Genomic DNA, 24,207 nt, shown 5'->3' with positions numbered 1-24,207 from the left:
ACAGAAAGCTGGTCATTAACTGACTGCGCTCACACACTCAACACTAAACTGCTAATGATGCAGGCGGCTGCTTCAGCGTGTGCAAGTCATCATATGTATGGAAGTGAATAAAAGAGTTATGAGTGCTATTTTGTGTGTGTTCGTGTGTGTGTGTGTGTGTGTGAATTACGCTGGTCACCCTGCTGGCAGCTGTAGAGAAGAGCTGGGGGAACGGAGCGCGCCGCCAGCTCCAGATATACTATTGATTGGTACGGCTGAAGGGATAACACTGGCTTAGACTGCTGGGAGACTGTCAAGCGCATGCACGCACTCACACACACTAACACACACACACACAGAGCAGATGGAATATTTATCCGTCCTCATCAAATTCATAAAGTTTTGAGAGTGAGGCAAACTAGGAGATGCTCGGTGTTTCGGTCCCTGCAGCTTCAGGAGTCACACACACACACACACACACACACACGGACACGGCGTGTGCGGTTTATACAATTCAGAGCAGCTCTCAAGGCCATTTCCAATGCTGATCTACAGGGCTGCGTGTCTATACCCCCGTTACAAAGAGGTACAGAAAACGTATACAAATGCGAGCATCGCAGTTGGGCATGTATATGTATGTATATGTATGTGCATATATGCGTAAGAGGGTGTGTGTGCGTTTGTGTGTCCTGGGACCAAAGAAAGAGGTGGCAGCTCGGTTGCAGGCAGGGAGCAGATTAATCCACACAGAGCCAGAATGCTGCCCCACAGCCTTAGGCATGGAAGTGTGTGTTTGTGTGTATGTGTGTGGGTATATGTGTACAGTATGTGCGGCTATGTGTATATTTTAACAGACTGGACAAATAAATAGGACAAGACGTTAGTAACAAATTAGATAAATCAGCAGGAGAGGAGAGGGGGAAAAAAAGAAGAAGAGATGAAGAAGAGCTGTGACTAAAAGCAGCCGTTAGAAAGAAGGTCTTGTCCTGTCCTGGTCCCTGTTGGGGCAGTCATGTGGCAACTAGATGCTGCTTGCGGGGCGGGGGCTTTGGCAGCCTGGACACGACTAGATGGGATGGGACGGGAACACACAGCCTGTGGCTGTACCAGCCCAGATACCCAGCAGGTAACTGGAAACACAAACACACACCTCATACACTGGGCATAGTGAACATACACTCACATACTGTTGGTGGCACACAGAGACCTTATCGTATCGCCAGTGTCACCATTTCAGGAAAAGGTTTATGTCGGCACTGTTCTGACATTCTGCTATGTTTTTTAACAGCTGACTGTTATGTTAATGAAACAATGTTTTTTAATTCATAATGTCTACAACATAACATACAAACAAATAGAGAATAAATGGGTAAAGTCCAAATCCATCACCTTCAATGCTTTAATAAAAAAATAGTCGAGCACAAAAAATAAAAGAGAGCTCACCGACAATGTGTTTTCTCTGATTTAAACTGCTTATTGTTCATTAATCTTTCATTATTTTCGACTATCCTTGCAACATATAAGAACATTTCCATCCAACGCTTTACAAGTTTGGCTGAAGAATTATTCACCACAGTGTTGTGTTGCTGAAGTATGTGTATTAATTCCTTCAGGCAGACACAAACCCTCTGTATTCACTCCTCATCTGCCCTTTTCACTGACGGCAAACACGGGAACTGTCTGAATTTCACTCATGTAACCCTGAAATATTTTCTCTCCCCTCTCATCTTCCTCTGTCTTCAACCCCCACCTACCCCTCTCTCTTTTTAATCCCGGCTACTTTGCATCTCTGTAACTTGGCTCCGAGCAAACTGTGTTATTTTTACATGCGGGCGGGCGAGCAGAGCGTGCAGGCGGGTGAGTGGCGGCGGTGGTGTAGATTTCCAGGTTTTTTCCGAGCACCTTCCTCCAACCTCGCCCATCTGCCGCCATCTGCCTCGCTTTAGCCTGCACTTTCTACTGCAATCACACACACAGCGCACACGCGCACACACATAAATGCACACAGACGCACATCCTGTGAAAAATAACCAACAGCCTCCAATCAGCTTTTGGCACGCAAAGGAAGGGACTCTAAAAAAAAGCACAAAATGCTGCGCCAAATTGTCCTCCATACTTTTTCAAGTGGGATATACACTATGCCTCTCTCCTCCTGCCTTCATCTCCACATCTACATCACGCTGCCTCCACCACCCACGGTCCTGCAACGCAGTCGCCAGTTGATCTGCTGGCCTTTGAGTGAAGCAGCACTGATGGCTGGACAGCGGATGGATACAAATGAAAAAAAATCTAGTTATGTACGTATGTGTGTGTGTGTGTGTGTGTGTGTGTGTGTGTAAGCGCCATGCTGTGCCCCTCTCCAATTTAACACCAACACCTCCATTCACACACATAAACCGCATATTTACTTTTCACCCTGATATTATGGAAAGTATTTGCCGGTGAAATCTGCAATTTAAAATGTACATGAATAAATTCCACTGTAAGAAGTTTTCAGGGTTTCGGAGTCCTTACAAACGCAGGGTATTATGGGTAAAGGGTGGAGAGCGAGTACATCGCCTCGTGAATTTGAGGTTGCGGTGTATGTGTGTGCCGCTGCAAGGTCTCGGTCAAAGTGCTCGTGAGATGTATGTAATTTATCTGAAGATCAATGTAATTCTATATTATTATTATAATATTTCAAAAAGGGTCCACGTTGTGTTGTGGATGTGATCATCAAATCATCACCAATACACCACAATGCCCCCTAAATGTGTTCACAATGTAAACACAATATCCTTACTGTATACAATCACACGTCTTTAAAAGGAGGGCAGACTATCATCACATCTAGTCAAAGTTGGTGATTATTTTGTATTGTACTATTATGATCTGTGACTGACTATTAGTAATGTAATGTGAATTCATTCTGAGAAACATGAGAAATATTTAATCCTAAATACAAACCAACAATTATTATAATTACTTCTCGTAGAATTGTCAGTAGTAGTAGATATTATGCTTCATACCATACTTTTGGTTGTTAGGGCTACAGTGTACAGATGGGTAAAATGGTGGTGAAGATCAAAGCAAAAAGAGGAGAGGGGAAACTAAAGAAGTGGAAAAGTGAAAATACTTCATGTTTCTGTCATAAACCAAAATAAAATGAAAGACAAAACCAGAGAAAAGTAATAAAACAAAAAGTTACCTCAGGTGCAAGGTACTCGGGCGTGCCACAGAATGTCTTCATGGTAGCAGCGTCTGTGATGCCCTCCTTGCAGAGGCCAAAATCTGTGATCTTGATATGGCCATCTTTATCCAGCATCAGGTTTTCCAACTGGAAGGGATACAAATGACACAACATTTCATTCTCATTATTATTATTATTAACACCATACTTTACTGCTTCTCTTTGCTTTAATACTTTTTCTGTATGGTGGAGTCAAAGTTTTACAGGGAAGGAAAACCATATTGCCTTACCCCACATAGTGGCACACACTCAGACACACAAACAAGCAGAGGAGGGAAATAAACTTCAGGCGTGTAGTGGAGCCGCTCAACCTTTTAATTTTAATGGCTGAAGTGTTTTTCTCGCTCTCTGTCTGCTTTTTCTCCTTTCTGTATTCTTGGCTGCTGTGTGCAGGACTGGGGCCAAGGCTGCCAGGCACACGCTCAGACAGAGCCATCTACCTCTCTACCTCTGTGGCATCAGCCCCCCTCCCCTCCCTGCCTGTCTCCACCTCCCACACTTCTTTACTGCTTCATGTGTGTGTGAGCCTGTCCCTGTCCCTCTCTTTAATTACCACACATCCTGAGCCACTCCTTTCCTCCTGGATGACAAAACAACAACAACAAACTGTGGAACACAAGGTGGGAGGGCTTAAAAAACAGTTTCCCTCAAATATCTGATCACTCTCATCCATGCCCCCCAACCAGCCTCCCCTCTCTGTATCTGTTTACCTTGAGGTCCCGGTACACAATCTTGGCTGAATGCAGGTAGTCGAGAGCCGAGACGATCTCAGCGCCGTAGAAGCGCGTGCGCTCCTCTGAGAACACCCGCTCTCTTGACAAATGGAAAAACAGCTGCGGGAGAAGGAGGGAGATAGAGGGAGGGTGAGAGAGGGAGAGACAGCGAAAGAGAGGGCGGGGGAGAGAGAGAGGGGGGAGAGACAGCAGGGACGGCACAGCAATAATTACTGATTTATTGGAGGAAATTAGCACAACACAAACTGGCTGCCCGCACCATATTGAGATGATAGATAGCGGAGGGGAGGGTGGGCAGGGGGTTTGTGTGTGAGGGGTATGCATGGAGAGGGGCTGGGTGGGGGGGCATCTCAGAGGAGGGCGGGCGGAGGCGCTCGGCAGCTGGCGCCTCATCTAGCAGCCCCCCCCTCACCACACACACACTCACATACCTCTTCCACATTACCCTCTGGGCTAGGTTGGCACTGTGCTGGCGTGGAGTTCGGCAACGGGGGCCAAATCAAGGGTTTAATCAATACACCAGTCTGGTTAAAGACAGGCCGACCGCCGCTGCCACCACCGCCAACACCCCACCCCACCCCTCCCTCCCATTTCAACTGCCTCCAGTGCAGCACTCATTAGTGGCCTAACTGGCCTTGCCCCCTGAGCCTCTGTCTTCATTTACTCCATTCTCATATCCATCTCTCCGTTCTTTGGCAAGATGCTCATTTTCATACTTTAAAGAGTACACAACTCGTTTTTATCCCCAGGTGGCGTGACCTTCTGTCACCTCCATCTTGTCTTTTCATCACTCACCTCACATTCCCATAATCTCTCTCCCTCTCTCCCTCTCCCTCCCCCTCCCTAGCTGTCAGTTGTCAAGTTGTCACTGTCACACCACTACACATGTGGCACCAAACTGACATGAGCCTGCTGCGGCACACCACGTTGTACAAATTACCCATGAGGCCAAGGGGTGCACATCTCCCCATTAATTGTTCAGGGAGGTTTGCATATGGCCACTGGAGTGATGCTCACAGACCACCTTGCTCAAATGGGGTCCGTGTGTAATGTGTGTGTGTGCGCGTGTGTGTGTGTGTGTGTGTGGTAGGGGTGCGGTGAGAGGGGGTAACACGACAGGTGGGCCTTCATCAGTGTACTGGCAGCTGTGACTGTGGCAGGTTTGTAATGGGTTGTGTGTGTTTGTCTGTGTGTGTGTGTGTGTTTATGAGGCATGTGTAGTTACAATTTGTCTGTTGAGGTAAAAATTTGCTGTGTGTGTTTGTCAAAGTATGTGTGTGTGTTTGCTGGTGTTTTCTGTGTGTGTGTGTGTGTGTGTGTGTGTGTTTGCTCAGGCCTGGCACTGGCTGAACTGTCTAACTATCTGGGAGGGGAGCAGGTGACAGTTACTCTGAGGGAATGAACCAAGATTGCAAAAAAACGGCCCGATTAAAAATCTGAGAAATGGAAAAGTGGGGGAATCCAAACTCATTTTGTCTCCGACTGTCATTCTGGCAATATCAGCCCCATAGGTGTGTTCATAAATAGACACGAGCAGAAGAGGGATGCAACGGATAAGAGAGACGAGAAGGCAAACGAGAGGCCAGTTGGTTGGCAAATTAACTGTGTTAGAAAGCAATCGAACAGTCAGACTTGCGCCACTTTTTGAGTGTTTGTATGTCTTATCATTGCTCTGCTGCACTGCTGTCGCATAATCACATATCTCCACTTACACTAAATTTCCCTTTCGTAGAAATTGTGTATTTATCCGTGAGATTTATAAACCCAGAACGTTCAGGAAACACTCAGCAATTTTTTATGTCTGCCTTTGCCTTAGCAACCTTTGTAGGAGGCCACTTTGTTAACCCGGCTCATGGCAAGTCGTGGACTCACTGAGGTGAGGTTTTGCAGTAATGACTAGCCGTGGAGCCATAATGTTAGGAGGCATAGAGAGTCAGCGTTCATGGGTAAAATTTGCCTCATCGACACACTCTTGTCAGTGCAGGAAAGCACATTGTCAGATGAGTGACAACTTTATTTGGATCATTTCCTGGATTAAGTTCAACATTAAAGCTATGGAATTAGCAACCTAGCTAACAGAAAGCTGGCTTGTAGCTCGGTTGCTAATTTCGGCATTCTTTAATCCTACAGTAAAAATAAAAAAGTAACAGAAAAAAAGCCAAGCAGCGGGTTGGAGAACAGTGGCGGTGCTCCGTTGGTCCCGACTGTGGGGAAGGACAGGCTTCCTAGCATCTGTTTCCACTCTCTCCCGGTACATGTGTACTAACAACTAACTAAAAGATCAATGTTCATTCTAGTCCTATTAATACAGATTTCAGCTCTTTAACAGGTGCTTAATCACTGTTGTTTAACTGGCTGTTTATGCCAGTAACACAAAGATGGGTAACCACATACAGCACAACCATCTTGAAAGTGTGTGTGTGTGTGTGTGTGTGTGTGTGTGTGTGTGTGTGTGTGTGTGCGCGTGTGTGCGTGTGTGTGTGTGTGTGTGTGCGTGTGTGTGTGTGTGTGTGTGTGTGTGTGTGCGCGTGTGTGCGTGTGTGTGTGTGTGTGTGTGTGTGTGTGTGTGTGTGCGCGTGTGTGCGTGTGTGTGTGTGTGTGTGTGTGTGTGTGTGTGCGTTACCTCTCCTCCATTAACATATTCCATGACGAAACAGAGGCGATCTTTCGTCTGGAATGAATACTTCAATGACTGAAACGAGAACAATACACACAAAAACACTTTTTATATAACTGCATAAATTAATTTGTGCGTCACGAATACAACACAGTTTGGGGAACGACTTTCATCACTGTACAGTCTATTGTGTCTTCTGCTTTGCTTTATTAGCCAATTTGCTCTTGTGTAGCAGATGTGTTAAATATTACAGTATATAGTGGACTCAATCACAGTTCAATGGAAAAAGTAGCGCACCAGTGCTCGTCTAATTAATACTCAAAATGCATTTACTGTGACAATAGCTTTCAATTTTAATTCTGTACAGAGGGATTTTGATTTTGCCAAATAATACATTATGTAGTCGTCTTCTACATGCACTCCCAATACAGAACACAATGAAGAGATTGAGTGAACGATTTTGTACACAGCAAGAAGTCTAGTCTCATTCCAGCTAAAACAGCAGAAGCAGCAAAACGTGAGCATTCATAGCTTCAAAGAGTTTATGCCTGTATAAGCGAATAGGTGTGTGTGTGTGCGTGTGTGTGTGTTTTCTTTTGAGGGAAGCTACTGAACAAAAGAACAGTTGGTCGGAGTCTCTTTGTGGCTGCAGGTGTGACGGGGGTAAACTCAAATGTGAACTGTAATTGCTCTCTCAACAGTGTGTGTGTGTGTGTGTGTGTGTGTGTGTGTGTGTGTGTGTGTGTGTGTGTGTGTGTGTGTGTGTGTGCGTGTGTGTGTGTGAACGTTCATGTGTGTGTGCTTCCAGGGAATCTGTCAGAAATGAGCAGCGGCTTATGTGCGTTTGTGTACATCAAAAAGAGAGTGTAACGCTAACAGATGCGGTCGTTAAAAGTACAACAATCTAACTCATAATTAGCCTCGGGAGACTCAGGTATGCATAGGATCAATATGGTGTCTGCGAATGCGACACGGCCTCTTACAGATGTCGGCACATTTGGATATGCACATATGTCTGAATGTAAACCATTTGTGTTGTATTGTGTATATGAGGCACTTACGGTGAGAAAGGGGTGTCTGGTGTTTTTCAGCACTCTGCTCTCTGTGAGTGTGTGAGCCACTTCATCCTGCACAAATGCGGTTAAAGCATTTTCAATCAACCAAAGTAATAAGAAACTACTCAAAGATCACTCTGTGAAACGCACTAAAAACATCCAATACTGACATTTGATGCTGTCCTGAAAATTAGAAGTAAATAAAATAAAAACAAATAAAAGGCTTAAGTGCCCCAAATTTTAGTTGAAAATCATTTTAACATTCAGTAAAAAGATTTAAGATCGACCAATAGATAGTAGTCAGCTAGACTAACCTTGGCTATGATGACTTCTTTTTTAAGGATTTTCATGGCGTAGTATTTCCCGCTGGCCTTTTCTCGGACAAGAATTACTTTACCAAAGGTTCCCTTTCCCAGCAGCTTCAGGTAGTCAAAGTCGCTCATTGTCTTTAGGAGGGGAGAGAAATGCAGAATGTCAACAATTCATCTACGCTTTAATTTGAAAAGTTGATATGTTATGGCCTTTGGTAGCTTTGATGTCCAACTAGCAGTATATTGTTTAAAATGTTTCAATAATACTGCCAATACAATTCCATGAGTTTGAGTTTCCATACCTTGCTTTGAGGATTATAATCATATCTTTCTACAAATGTTTTTCAATTTAACAAAAGAAGCCAAGCTTCTCAAATGTTAAATGTCACGAAAGAAAAGCAGCCAAGACCTAAATAAAATAAAGCTTAACATTTGCATAATTTTGAATTAAATCAGAAACTGATCAAGTCAACAAGTGATGGAGCCCAAGCATGGCAGTCTTTGTTTAGTGCTTTGCTCTCCAGGTCTGTCTGACAGATTGTCACCCAGCAAACTGGCCAGAACACCATAACATTTAGTAGTGATGTTAATTGTCTCTCTTGGATGACATCTAATGATCCAAGTATCCTTCTGATAATTTGTCGAGTGTCACTGTCAGGTCAAAACTTCCCCTCCACCCTTTGATATATGACGAATACATCAATAATGACATTATTGACATCAATGCACTTATGCAAAACTACACTCAGCAAAGTCTTTATAGTGTGGGGTGTAATGAACAACTGCACCTGCAGGGATCTGATAGTTTCCCTGAAATATCTCGTAGAAATAAGCCTTTGATAAAAAACATTTATAAAAGTTATTACGCATGACTACTTTTACTGCAACTAATTGCAATAGACACAAACCCATGACTGTGGGTATCATGTTCGAACAATGACAATGAACAGCAACATCACTGCTGTAGAATGTGTGTTTCATGTCTGTGTGCACGCTTGCTGTCCTGCTACCTTGCGTTTGTGGTGTGTGGTGGAGATGTCCATCTCCTCCTCCACCATGTTGTCGATGTTGGAGGTGGGGCTGCACTGAATTCTTTCCTCCTCTTGTCTTTGCAGTTTGTCAGCCACCATCTGGATGGCCTCTGTCCACTCATCTCTGAGTTTAAAACATACATCAAGGAACAAGTTAAAGGAAGCACCATTACAAACACCTACTATATCACAACCATGGCTTTTGACATCAAATGCTGTTGGATGAAAATGACCGAGACATCAGCCTTTACATTTCTTGAAATCCAGTGTTATTCTATGCATGAAAGGTCCAATTTAGAGCTGCAAGAATGACTTGACAGAAAACTAATCAGAAATCATTTTGATAATTAATCATTTTTTATTAATTTCAAGCAAAACCACCAAACACTTCACACTACAGCTTTTCAAAAGTGATAATTTGATTATGTATTTATAGTAGTACTACTATTGACCTGACTTAAAAATAACAGCATGGAAGCATACATACATACATACTTGAAATCTGCAAATCAGCACATTACACAAGAGTAAAATATCACATTGGTCACAGATTTTTCAGTAGGATGGTAGTGCACTTATTTGACCAGGTTTTTACAAGGCGCTAAGGTGTTTTCAATTAACATAAACAGCTATTTGTTCAATGGAGAGGAAACATGATCAACTAGAGAATCAACCAAATGAGCGATGTCCATGGAGCAGAACTAATGCCTACCAGTCTTTGTGTGTGTGTGTAAATGTAAATACACACCTATGAATTAGAGGGAACAATGCATTTTTGTTTGCTAACATTGTTCCTCCCCATTGCCTTTTCATTAGTGGTGCTGTTCAACATCTGTTGAAAGTGTGTGCGTTCAAATTTGTATGTGTGCGCCTTTGAACATCATCTGCAGCAGAAGGATTGCCATGCATCGGGATTTGTATACATGTAAACTGCATTTAATGATGATGAATATAAAGGTTCATAAACATGGTCAAGCTTCCCACTGCTCTGATAGAGAAGAGAATGAGACTAAAACTACACTGCACAAAAAAAAATAAGTAAACAATCATCACAGTACAACATCACAGTACAAAACTCAAGGTACTGTATATCAATCTGTCCATTTAGGAAGCACAAGTGCCTGACTGATTCTTCTCTAGTTTGTGTTCTGCTTGTGTCCTTGTCACTACACCATGAGGTGGTACTTGCAGACCAATCAGGTTCACAGGTAGTCCAGTTCCTCAAGGATGGCACAGGTTTGCTGTGTCTCCCAGCACAGTGTCAAGAGCCTGGAGGAGATACCAGGAGAGCGGCCGTTACACAAGGAGAGCTGGACAGGGCCATAGAAGGGCATCAACCCAGCACCAGGACCAGTATCTGCTCCTTTGTGCAGGAGGAACAGGAGGACCACTGCCTGAGCCCTTCAAAAATGACCTCCAGCAGGCTACTGGTGTGCATGTGATCACACTGTCAGAAACAGACTCCATGAGGGTGGCATGAGGGCCCGATGTCCTCTAGTCTCACTGCCCAGCACCGTGCAGCCCGATTGGCTTTCTCCTGAGAACACCAGAATTAACTGGTCCAACATTGGTACCCGTTCAGTCTTGACAGATGAGAGCAGACAGCACTGAGCCCATGTGACAGGCATGAAAGAGTTGGAGCTGCCATTTTCAACGTTACGTTGTCTGTAACATCATCCAGGGGGATGGTCTGGGGAGGCATATCCTTGGAGGGTTGCACAGACCTCCATGTCATAGCCAACGCTACCCTGTCTGCTGTAAGGTACCGGGATGAAATCCTCAGAGTGATAGTGAATGTCAGACCTTGGGCCCTGGGTTCCTCCTGGTGCAGGACCATGCCTGGCCTCATGTGGCCAGGGTGTTGAGGCAGATCCTGGATGACAAAGGCATTGGTACCATTGACTGGCCCTCATGTTCCTCTGACCTGAATACAATTGAGCTATGGGACATTACGGATTGGTGTAACTGCCCCCACCAAGTAACGCCACAGACTGTCCAGGACCGCCCTGATCCAGGTCTGGGAGGATTCCCCAGGACACAATCCACCGACTCATCAGGAGCATGCCCAGATGTCGTCAGGAGTTCATTCAGCCAGTCACATTATGAGTAGCTATGATGAAATTCAAGCAAGTTGAAACCGGCTGTGCTTTAGATGTTTTACTCTGCTTTTCAGTGTGATTTTGAATCACACCCTCAGTGGGTTGGTGATTTTGGTTTCCATTGACAGCTGTTACATAATTTTGTTCTCAACAATGAACAGCAGTAAAGATTGTGATGATAATTTGTTCTTCAAGATCTGCTGTGTGATTAAAGTGTTCTCTTAATTTTTTTGAGCAGTGCATAAACTAAAAAACAAATCAGTCTCGTTAAATTGTAAATCTGGTTAATTGCATGTAAGACAATCATGTTTATCGGTAATATTTTAAATGCAAAATAAAACTGCTGAAAATGTTGTTTCTTCAGGACTGAGCAGGGTTCAGAATGAAGTCTCGTTTCACTTTTCACCCGCTGATCTTCACTCAAACAGCGTTAATCCGGTGCTACTGTACATGCAAGGGTTACATGTAAGCAGAACACTGAGGAGCCTGAACTGAGGTGAACCAAAGAGTATATTCAAATATTCAGAAATCCTCAGCACTCCGGATAAGCAAGTAGGGATTTACAAGCGTGCACTTTCAAATATACTTACCCGGTATAAGCCATGAGGATATCATAGTAATGAAACCTGTTTGACTCCCAAAAGATCACCCCTGTGTGTTTTGAGTTAGATGCCCATATGTTTCCTTAAGGGATCTGGAAGAACATCCATCTGAACCTAAACAGATCAGTGTGTTTTTAAGATCTGAAACCCTTTCTACTGCAAAGACTTCTGAGCGTACCCTACACACTCCAAAACAAGGGCAAACTCAAGTTACACTCCATCTTCAACAATGGAGCACACCATTTGTGGCACCCATGCAGTGTGTGCGTGCAGCTACATGAAAAGCAGTGGGAACTCTCTCAAGGTCAGGCAGCAGATAAATGCTCTCTCTCTTGGTTAGAGTGTTTTTGTATAATGAGGTTTTTCTTGCTAATGAGAGATAATGGGCCTGCCTACAGTTGGGCACCCTGCCAACGCGTGCCACCCTCTCTGCTCACGGCTGGGGCTGTGGTAGTTGGAGTCCTGCCAGCACTGGTACAGTACAACAAATACAGTACACAAACATAGACACCCAGTTGTAGCGAGCACACACACACACGCACGCACGCACGCACACACACGCACACACACACACACACACACACACACACACACACACACACACACACACACACACACACACACACACACACACACACACACACACACACACACACACACACACACACACACACACACACACACACACACACTTACTTTCTTCCCAACCCCCTTAAACTTCAGTGATACACAAACATACACACATCTGGAGCTTGCATTTTTCCACTTGCATATATAGACTTGTTTTTTTTAGTTATAGATATTAGCTAACAGCTAATTAATATAATCTGATTATCTGGAGGCAAAATTTGATAAAGCAACAAATAACACAGACAAAGTTGGACAGACAGTTGCAACACGCACACATTAAAACACACACACACACACACACACACACACAAACTCAAAGGATGCACAGAAGCATCTGTGGTCTTCTGGGCAAAGCTGTTCATTTTCTGGAGATAAACACCTCAGCTCCTCAGAAAGGAACTGAGCAGCTGGAGTATTTATGCCAACGCTACTTGAAAGGTCTCCCTTCCACTCTGTCTCTCTCACCTTCTCACTTTCCCGTCAGACACAGACCAAAAAAATCCAATCTCTCAACAGTACAAACCTCCTCACACATAACTCTGCCCTTGATCATTTTATACTTTTACCCACATTATATATATATATCTTGTCATGATTGTTTTAAAAGTTAACCATGTTGATTCTTCTTTATTTCACTTGAACAGAAATTGTACATAATCTTGCAGATATACTTTTAAAGTTGAATGGAAAGAGTGTCAAATATTTGAAGAAAAAAAAAGATGCCTTTTGAAACATTTGGGTGGTTAAACTAGCAGGTTTTAGCTACTTTAAATATATATACTGTGTGTATATATGTTGTGTGTATGTGTATATATATATATATACTGTGTATACTGTGTTAGACAGATTTAGGGGAGCACCATCTCCATAAAAGGAAACATCCTTGTTATTCACTGACCAACGACTGGAGGATGCTTTAAGAACTGAGAGTCTTTAGAGAACTGACCTCTCATCAGGTGAGTCCACATGGAAGGTCCTCTCGATGACGGTGGTCCACTGGAGGCAGCGTATGATGAAGGTGTTTGGTTTTGGCCTCTCCGTCTTCATCAGCTGACATTCTGAAACAGGCAGCCAGAGGGACAGCTCTATCTTTTCAGTACAATTACAGATTTTGCACCAAATAGTACAAAGAAGGAGAAACAAAACAACTGGAAAAAGCGAAGCGCATCTAAGTGTACCTAGACTTCCATTCAGTTCTGGTGAGGGCTCTTTTAGTGATATTGGTAGTTTGGTCCTGCACTAAAGACTGCAATCAATTGCATTTGTGTGCATGTTATGTTCAGTTTGGTGAATGTGTGTCTATGAGAGGTTTGTCAATGTATTTTTGTGGGTTGGTTTTCTTTCTCTTTTTTGGAAACATCCACTATGGATTCTCATGGAAGGAACAATTAACGAAAGAATTAACGAACAATTAAACTTGGTTTGAAAGCATCAGAGTAAAATAAGATAATACATTAATGGAAGAAATACTGCCATGTCACAGTAGGAAAGGCACAGCTATGCATTATGACTTTAGCTGCTTCAGTTTCTTGGTTGGAGTATTGTGCTTGTCTGACTCACTCAAATTTTACTGTGAACCTTGAAAAGAGCCGAGCCATTGTTAATGCTATTAGTCGCATCTGTGTTTTTCATATGAAAATTTATGTTTTTATATGTATCTTTCTGCTGTGAAAACAACCTATAGTAAAGTAATGCAGGTCCACTTTTTTTTTTTTACTTTCATTCATGTTGCAATTAACTGTACAACTGAAGGTAAAGTTCAGGTTTTTGAAGTGGGGCTGTACGAGGTACTCATCCATAGACTGTGTATCACCTCCAGTAGATGACGGTCTGCACGTCCCCAGTTTGGAGAAACTGGCAAGAGTACCAGATCGGGAGCAAAGCAATGTGCTGCTGTGGATAGTGGCAGCAAAACTGTATTTCAGACACCTTAAACGAAAGGCACACCTAAAATAAAAAGTATACTGATTTTACAAATGGAGTCTGGTGGCTTGGAAGAGAGCATAGATAAGCTCCACTTTCAGTTCAGTTCCACGTCAGAAAAAGCTGATAAATATAATCTAAATATAGCGCATATGTAAACAGATATATATATACTGTATGTATTTTTTCTTTTGGATAAGCCTTTCTTTTAGGTTAGGGCTAAAATATGTTTTCATGCTACCCCAGTCCACAGCAGCACGGACTATGAAAAAGTATCTAATACAACCCTACTTAAAATCATCCGAACCACGCCTTTGAGAAAATATGATGCTTGATTTTAAACCTGTTTGTTTAAAAATAGGCAATAACTTCAGCCACCGATGATTCATGTGATACATGTGTTGCATCACATACGCATCTGGCGAAAATCCGAAGGGACACATTTCTGTGAAAATGGGCAATACAGTAGGCCGTTATTACACAAATGCATAATACAGTACACAGACACAGAAACGTATGCACACATAGCCAGATGGGGCTGTGAGCTCGCTGTGGGAAGGAATGCATCTTCATTGTTCCTCAGCAGTCTCTCTGGTTATTGGGGACAAGAGCTGGTGTAAAAGAGCATAATGATCCATCTTCTGTCCTCTCATCTCACCCACTTCTTTGTTCTACATACTTCACCCTCCATTTCCCTCACTCCTCTGCTCTTCTTTTGTCTTCCGTCATTCTCTCCTCACCCTCCTCCACTCCCCTCCCCTCTCCTCTTCCCCACTCAGTCATCGGCTATCCCTTCTTCCAATTACTTTCTGTTTTAAGTGTGGCACAGCACAGCATGCCATGGCTCAGCCTAAATATAGACAGGAAGGTTAATGACAACTCCACTCAGGTAGTACGCATGACAGAGTTTCAATGTAAATTCACACACACACACACACACACACACACACACACACACACACACACACACACACACACACACACACACACACACACACACACACACACACACACACACACACACACACACACACACACACACACACACACACACACACACACACACACACACACACACACACAAATAAGCTACTACCTGACTCATGAACATGGCCTGCTGTGCCGCCAGATAACAAGGTCATGCTATGGCTGGTGCCAAAAAACATTCACTCACATAATCACGCGCACACACAATAGCGTGCGTGCGTGCTCTCTCTTTAACACACACACACACACACACACACACACACACACACACACACACACACACACACACACACACACACACACACACACACACACACACACACACACACACACACACACATTCACACACACACAAAACGGATACTAAAGTTTGAATGTTAGCTGAAACTGGGTTGTTTGCCACAGCAGGCCATTGTGAAATCTGTGTAGCAGTTAAGTATGTGTATGTGTGCATGCATCGTGGTGTGTGCATGTGTGTGTGCATGTGTGTGTGCATGTGTGTGCGTGTGTTTGTGTCAGAGCGACAGGCTTGTATGTATGAGTCCCTCTGCAGGGAACAGACCTGTACCATCTCTGTTCCATCTGACCACTTCTGTTGTTCACACACACATAAAAATGCACACACACACACACACACACACACACACACACACACACACACACACACGCGCACACACACACACACACACACACTTAAATACACAAACACACAAATACACATTCACACACACAAGCCACCTGGCCTCCCAGCTTTGGGCAACAGATGTGGCAGTGCCAGCACTGTGCCAAGCAGCCGGGGCCGGATGTATGGCCTGGCTTGTCCTCCTCGCAAACTCTTTTCCTCTCCCCTTTTTCCTCATTCTCCAATCCTGTCTTCGTCTCCTCCTCCCTGTCTGTTCAGCGTTGATGATCCTCCTCTCCTCCATATTTCATCCAAAAAAGCCTCTCTCTCCAATCCTTCCATCCCTCCCTCCATCTCTCATGCGTTGCTCTCCGTCCTAATCATCCTTCCATCTCTGTCCTCTCTCTTCTTCCTTTCTCCTCCCCATGTCTCCAATTTTCTCTTCCTCTGCCCCCTCCGATCGACTCCCATCGCTCATTCCCCATACTTGTCCTCCCTTCCGGACTCCTATCTTTCTTTCTCCTCCTCCGTCCTCTGATGTACGATTCTTTACCGTTTCCTCTTAGGCATCAATTGTATTCTACCATTCGTCATCATTTTCTTTTCTTTTTTCACCCTCATCTCCCACCTATTTTCCTATTACCATGGCCTCCATCACCAATCCTCGTTGCACTGTTCTGCGGTTATTTTCACATAGCAACCTCACAGTGTATATTTCTAATAATCACTTGTTTAGTATAGTAAAGCAGCTGTCTGGAAAGAATAAAAAACAAAACGTGACCTTGTTCAAACGTAAATACATAGACAGTTCAATTCTAAATAGTCAACAGCTAATAGCAAGGCTTGACCAACCTTATTATGTTGTGTCTTAAAAAGTAAACGTTCTTTCTTCTATCAGATAATGGGACACACTGTTTTTATTACAAAGTTATACTGGATTTATTGTATGAACAATGAGAGTGGATGGTGGTAGTAATGAGACTTAAATTAATCTTGTTATCTCATTAGCTGGTTAATTACACGTCAAAGACGCTGTGCAGCTTGTTAACCAGGTGCAGACAGATGATGTACTGATAAATGGTTAATTAGAGCCCTCGCTGAATTCTGTTAAGCATAACAGTGCTGTGGAGACTGATGACTGGTGAGATGTTTTGTCATGCCATGAGTAAAAGTGATGCAATAACGGTTGTAGCATTTCACCATGGCTCTGCGTGATGAAACCACAAGACCATTTCAGCAACATCTCATGGCATTGACAGGGTTGATGTGCATCGGCATTTAGGAAATACAGAGAGAATAAATGAGAGGATATAGGCTATTATGTCCTTTTCTCCAATTGGAAGACTGGAAGAATGGTTCATGTCCTGGAGGAGGACACTGATTCCTTAACACCTATAGAGGTTTCCCTCTTAACTGAAATGTTCCCTGCAGCAGTTCATTACAGCAGGTGCCATGGTATAATCAGAAATGTTAATTATGAGCCTACAGAGAAGTATGCAGTGTACATGGGTGCAGCATGTATGGAAAAATGCAGGTACTAAGATTATCCAAATTAGGGCCTAAGTAAGCATGTGATGTGTGGACAGTGTTTTGCTCACTCAGTGTTGCTGTTCTGTGTATAGTACAATATAAATATACAGCTACAGTACAGATAGAGCGCAGTGCCTAGAGGCTATAGTAATGTACGGGTGGTAGGTAACCTACTTGCAACAGAGAAGTTATTTAGGGGGTAGGGCAGGTCTGCATCCTGAGGTTTCTCTTTGTAGCCGATGAAGGAGCCGTCTGTCTTCAACAGAAAGTAACGCGGCCGCCAGTTCTTTATGTATTCACCTGAACAAAGACAGATGCAAAGAGAGGGATGAACATTTCAGTCAAATCCGTTCGGACACACAAATCAGATCATGAGGTCCACAATGATCATGATGATATATGGAAAGTATTAATAGCAATAATGAGAACAATAATAATTACTGCTGCTGATAAATTTAAATACAAATTGTATTCCCTTGGCGGATACAAGCCTGTCTGCTCATCTGTCTAAGGGATATCACACACATATACACATTGTGGTATTTATACACACACACACACATACACGGTATCTCTATGGCTCTCACAGTGCTTGCCAGATTCAGATCAGATTATCATGTAAAAAATGACAAAAACATGTTTACCAGCACAACAAGCTAACTATCCATGCCAGAAACATCATCTGGCTGATACATGGGCAGGTGTCGAGGTTATGACCCCTCTACCAAATAGACACACACATATACACACACAAGCACATGTATGAACTCACAATTACAGTACACGCGCACACACAAACACACACCACTGGTTGCCAGCAAAGGGGAAAGAAGAGAGGAGGGATAAAAGAGAGTTAACATGAGATGAGACGAGATGGCATGATGATATAAGATTACATATAGAGAATGACCCTTCTTACTTAGACCGCAGCAACAAATAACAACATCTGTTGAGCAGTTGGTGGCAGAGTATTACCCAAACTGGCTGGCACAGACTGTCACTAAGGTGGCACCACAGATTTATCAGATGACCCACTGCAAGGATTACATGAGTGTCAAATATTTCCATACCACAGAGGCGGATAACACTTTCGGGAAACAGCATGGATATACACACATGGATTAAAGTGCACACGTGTGGGGATTCACACATAGTTAGCCGAGTGCACGGTGGGCACATAGACGAGGATGAATGTGCACACACGGAGTATGCGGTTGAAGTGATGCTGAGACACCGAGCTCCGATGAAAGAAAGTGACAATCTCCACACTTTGCAAAGCTGGGAGCTGTGTAAACATTTCACTTTCTACTTTCAACAACAGAAATAAAAACCACAGAAGGATGCAAATGTTCCCCGCTCCTCGACGCACACACACGCACGCACAATTAAACACCTTGTGAAGACGTACTCAGACAAAGATGCATATGTGCCTGCGCACACATACACACAACAGCTCTGATCACCTTTTTGAGGGTAATTTGCTGGGAGAGGAGAATAGGCAGTGTGTGTGTTCGTGTGTGTGTTCTATTTGTGACATCCATTTAAAGCGGAAATGACAGCAGGCCGTGCTCGTTAACACGTCGCAGAGAAACACCTGCTCCATCAAAGGGACCATGTGACTGCGGGGCCTGTCGGTACCTCTGGTGCTGCAAGTAGTGGAGGTGTGTATGTGGTGGGGGGATAGCAGCTGATTTGAACCGCCACATAGGGACAGAGAGAGAGAGACACAGATAGACGGATAAGAAAATGCTGTTGGGTGCCAGCGCATCATCAGGATTACGAATCACACCTCTTGTTCTCCTCTCCTCTTCTATGCCCTATTCACACGGGACTAGTACTACATGGGGACCTCACGTGATTTAGAAATTATCCCCCGACCTCTGTGTTTCATGGCTGATAAGCTAAGTCTGTATTTTACTTGAATTTACCGACATTCCCCCCCAGATATGATTGAAAATATCACAGTCTGCGTAACATCCGTTAGATTACCAGAGAGACTACCACATGCAGAAATAACTTAACACTATAGGGGTTTGTATAGAGCCTGTTGAACAATAGAAAAATGTTTATTATCGCATGCTGCCATGCATTTCATCCATCCTATCGTCTTTCAACATTTCACACTTTTGATGGATTCGAGCTTGCTCCGTCTGTATATGGGTCTCCATGGCGTGTAGAGAAATTAGCCTCCTGAATTTGCACCCAAGATCCCAACCACTGAGATGTCGATTCACACGGGACTAGTATTATCAGAAAACCACTATGTTTGCCGAAATATGATGGGTAATTTGCACTGGAATTTGAACTTTATAAATTACAAACATGGCCGATTCACACGGGATTAGCATCACAGACATCCTCCGCAATTACAATAAATTACTAGAGGTCCCCGGGTAATACTAGTCCCATGTTAATAGGGCTTTAGTGTCTATTCTCTCTTCAATTTCCTTCTCCTGTATCATTCGCTGCTGATAAACGGAGTGCTGTGAGAGGGGCTAAATGGGAGGAGGGATGGAGGGAGAAAAAAAATTCTAAAAAGGGGATGGAGAGGAATGTGGTTGGAAGTAAACAGAAATAAAATATCTTGTCAATTCTGACCAAACCAATACTGTATATATATAACTAAGCATCAGGGTTGCATTTTGATGTTCATAATGCACATCAAGATGCATAATGTGGGTGTTTGTGTCAAAAATGTGTTTTGTGAGGTCACGGTGACCTTTGACCACGAAAATCTAAATAGTTCAACCCTAAGTCCAGGTGAACGTTTGTGCCAAATTTGTAGAAATTCATACATTTCTTAATTAAGGTAGTCATCTTAACAGACCTGTTATGTATTGTTATGTTTCATGTAATCTGTTATTTAGAATGCATGCAAAGACAGTTTGCAAAATGTTATTTTTTATCTTAAAGAAAATATTTGAGGTTGTAGTTTTGTGATATTGGTGACACTGAAATCATTTTAGGCAATTATACATGTGTTTCTATTGTGTTCACATCAGGTTTATGATAATACTGAAAGAAACTGATCACTCTGGTTAGCTTCAAGGTGAATAGGAGAACGATGTATCGACTGACAAAATGGGTGAGGATGAAGAGAAAGTTAAACTGATAAAAACTATTATAAACTGGCAGTGATGACTGACTTGGTGGTCCAAGTCCAGTCATTTCTCTGAGTCAGTTTCCTGATGAAGTGTCCAACCAATGGAAGCCTGTGGCTGGCCACTTCATCGCTCAGCTGTCCAGTACAACTGAAAACATTTAAGCAATCCTTCTGGCTGGGCCTAGATAGCGTGTATGTGTGTGTGTGAGTGTGTGTGAGTGTGTGTGAGTGAGCGAGTGTTTGTGCTGTGTGTACACATCCACTGGGGGGCGGGGAAGGGCGCAGCCAGGGGTGGCACAGACGGAGAGAGGAGATGGACAGTTGTCCACACATGCCGTTCCAAACAAACACAGGCACGCGCATGCACACACAAATGAACACAATTCTGTTTCCACTGTTCCAATCCTCCGAATGATCCAATGGTGTTCTGTCAAGCTATCCCGTCTTGGCCCTGCCTGTAATGAGTCCAGCGAGCTCTCCCACTCTGGACAGCTTGTCTGGGGAGCCACATGTCTCTGGTTTGGACTGCTGGAGAAAAGAGAACAGCCGGTCTCCTTCCCACACCATCTCTCTCGGACTCCTTACTTCAGTTTCATTTAGTTTTCTGCACAACTTTACTTTTCCCTTAAGGCCAATTAGTAAATACTACACTACGCAGTGCTTAAGACAACAGGACTCTCGTGTTTCTTGTTAGAACATCGGGATATCAGTAATGCAGCACAACGTGGGTGATCTGAAGGATCCAAGGAAAACAGGTTATTTTGGAAGATGAGATAGAAGTGTATTTAAATTCTGCGCTGAATGTGTTCAAACACAGAAAAACATTGTCTTGTGCAGCACTCTCTTCCATTTTACTTAATGTCTTAATTGGATGTATACCCATACTTTTCTTAACTCTTATAAGTGTTAAAGTTCAAAATAATCAAAGATTTTGCAATAAGATACTACAGTCGTTTGCCCTAGTCAAGTGTTTGAAAGAAGAATGAGATACGGTGGCAAACTTCTTCAAACTCTCTACCCCTCAAGACCTTTTATTTATCACTTTTTTGGTATGAGACACAATCGAAGGATAAAAAAAAACTAGACTGTATAAGTTATTTTGGAATTTCTAGGAGAAATTAATCTTGTTGGCACATTTTCCAGTTGCAGCTTGTGGATTTAGCAGTGAGCGGGAGAGATGAATCAGCTGTGACTATGCCCGTTCCAAGCTCTCTGATTGGACAATTACAACAACACACTGACTAACTGTCACTCAATTAGCAGATTGATTAACTATTCATTTCGGGACAGAGGGGTAAAGGAGAGAGAATGAGAGAGAGAAACGCAGAGAGGAAAAATAGGAGACAGGTACAAATGATAAGGCTGAACGTCAGCCAGAAAAACAGAAATGAGACACACAAACGTGCACAAACTTTCCAGCCTCTCTGTCTCGCACTCGCTCCTTCAGGACACCAGCACACCTCTGCTCTCCTGCTTCGGCGGATGCGACGCATCAACAGAGAACGAGACAGACAAAAAGCAGGAAAAACCTTGATGACAACTAAATAAATAACTCCATAACTATGTGAGCTCACCAGCCATTTGTTAATCAACCCAAACAGGGATTTAATTTAATGCTTTGGCCGAGGCTGGAGCCGATTTGCAGATGGCGCAGAGACGGGGCTGTGTGACTGGCGCTCAGGGAACTGGAGGGGTGGCGGGTGGTGGTGTATAGAGGTAGGGGGAGGCGGATGGAGGGGAGGTTCTGCGGCGTTCCAGCACATACACAGCAACTCACCAACAGGGAGAGGAATGTGTCGTCTGGCCAGATAACAACACACACACACACATTTAGTGTTCAGAGCAGTAACGCAGAGTGTTTGGCTGTAATGGGACAGAACAAATAACAAGTTTACTAACCGAGTGACTGAGTAGGCGGCTGTTTGGTTGTCAAACTGATAAGATGACTGACCAAAGGAACAGATAACTTAGAGTGCTGATAATTGACCAAAATATATCGTGTTTTAGTGCTGGAACAGTTTGACTGATGAGTTGACTAAGAGATAATACATCAACATTTTTGATCCTAGAAAATCAATATTTGGTTGGCTGGTGGTGGTTTCTAACATGCAATATTTCCAGCTTTTCTCCATTTTATATTCTTGGATAATAGCTAATGAAGAGGTCACCATGAGTTCTGGGAAATCGTAATAGGCATTCTTCATTCCTCTCTGACATTTTATAGACAAGAGTGTTGGCAGATTAATCGATGATAACAACAAATCTATCATGTTTCATCAGCATAAAAGTATCCCATCTTTGTAATGATTGACTGGCTGCTTAAGCTGATCTCCTTATAGAAAAAGGTCAAAACACCTCCAGACACAACATGCATGGGGAGAGGTTTCTTGGGTTTGTGTATGTGAGCTTAAGCGGCAGATACTCAAATAAAAGCAGTACAGAGAGGAGGAGGAGGAGGAGGAGGAGGAGGAGGAGGAAGAGAGATTAGCTAAACATCAGGCAAGTGAATGGGTAAAGGAAGTGAGAGAAAGGGGGGAAGTGACTGTGGAGCAGAGAAGACACTTGGGGTTATGAAACTGGGGAACTGTGCAGTAAGACGTTATATGAAGACATCTGTCCTAGGGGCACAGGGCTGGAAGCAGGCAAGTTGCAGAGCTACACATGACACTTGCAATCACTGATCCTGGTCCAAAACACTGTGGAAAGAAAGAACTTAATAAACAAATTTAAATAAAAGCCTTTTTGCACAATCTGTACAGTCTATTTTGTGCGTGACCTCAACCCATGCATTTCTAATTTCTGTCTGCTCAGACATCTTAAGGCGAATCCAGGCTCTTTACTGCCAATCCACTTACAGTGCTTTAGTCTCATTAACACATCGGGGCTGGACTGGTGTTAGTGTGTTTGAGTGTGCATGAGTGCTTAAATACAGCCATCACTGACAACATAAAAGTGGTTATGTGTGCTACCTGTTAAGGTTCAGGTAAGACTAGAAAAAGGGGGGATTTGAAGAATCACAGAATACAATTCAGTTTGAAGCTGGGGCTGAAACTAGGTTTAAGGGTTAGTGTTAGAGTAATTGTACAAGCCTGTGGCCCAGTCTGTGGAATAAGACTACATGGAGGCAAAAACAGAGGAGGTCTGAGTAAGAGGCAGGAAGTCGAGAGCAAAGAACGAGAGAGAGTAAGCGAGGAAGGCCTCAGTGTATGCGGTTAAAGCTATACGACAGTGATAGAGTCGGGACAGGGCAGGGCAGCCATAGGGCGGCCAGATTGAGTGGAAACCCATGGGAGCGTGGCCATCCCTTGGGGGCCACTAGGAGATTTCACACAGCCAGCTGCACACAGCCAGCGCCTCCTGGTATGCTGTGCTGGATGCACATTCACACACACAAACACAGGCTGCCCTGGTGCCCCTCTGCTCCCCCAGCTGGTATGGAAGGAGGCACACGCACATGCAAACTCTAGATACACTGGCAACATATTGCAGGTTCACAGTACTGCGAACACTGAGTGACAAGAAAAAATGACTTAACTATAAAATTAGTACTAAATCAGCCCTAAACTCCCTATTTTTTTTTTAATTGCCCATCCTTTTTTCCTCCTGTAAATTGCTACATACTTTTTTTTTTCTCCGTCTGTCCTCTTTGCAGTACCATTATAGACCAGTAGATGGTGGTGGCTCCCTGAAGCACAGTGGCCACCGCTGTGATGCTGAAACAGAGCTGGAGAGTGAGTGACAGACACACAGCAGCT

General features: G+C 43.5%; 1 protein-coding gene across 1 annotated transcript in view; it reads right to left on the bottom strand.

Annotated features, from left to right (window-relative positions):
- The window catches only part of akt3a (v-akt murine thymoma viral oncogene homolog 3a), a 43,337-nt gene that overhangs the window by 5,577 nt on the left and 13,553 nt on the right, over positions 1 to 24,207 (bottom strand). Inside the window, exons 2-9 of the mRNA XM_084020987.1 lie at positions 17,524 to 17,649; positions 13,234 to 13,345; positions 8,936 to 9,080; positions 7,929 to 8,060; positions 7,621 to 7,686; positions 6,566 to 6,634; positions 3,919 to 4,041; positions 3,167 to 3,295 (exon numbers count right to left, since the gene is read on the bottom strand). Of these exons, the coding sequence (XP_083877113.1) occupies positions 3,167 to 3,295; positions 3,919 to 4,041; positions 6,566 to 6,634; positions 7,621 to 7,686; positions 7,929 to 8,060; positions 8,936 to 9,080; positions 13,234 to 13,345; positions 17,524 to 17,649 (902 nt within the window). The remainder of the gene's footprint in view (positions 1 to 3,166; positions 3,296 to 3,918; positions 4,042 to 6,565; positions 6,635 to 7,620; positions 7,687 to 7,928; positions 8,061 to 8,935; positions 9,081 to 13,233; positions 13,346 to 17,523; positions 17,650 to 24,207) is intronic.

Source organism: Eutrigla gurnardus (assembly GCF_963514095.1).
Source record: "Eutrigla gurnardus genome assembly, chromosome: 11".
Taxonomy (NCBI): domain Eukaryota; kingdom Metazoa; phylum Chordata; class Actinopteri; order Perciformes; family Triglidae; genus Eutrigla; species Eutrigla gurnardus.
Note: the sequence above shows the minus strand (reverse complement) of the source record. Positions and strands in the feature narration are given on the sequence as shown.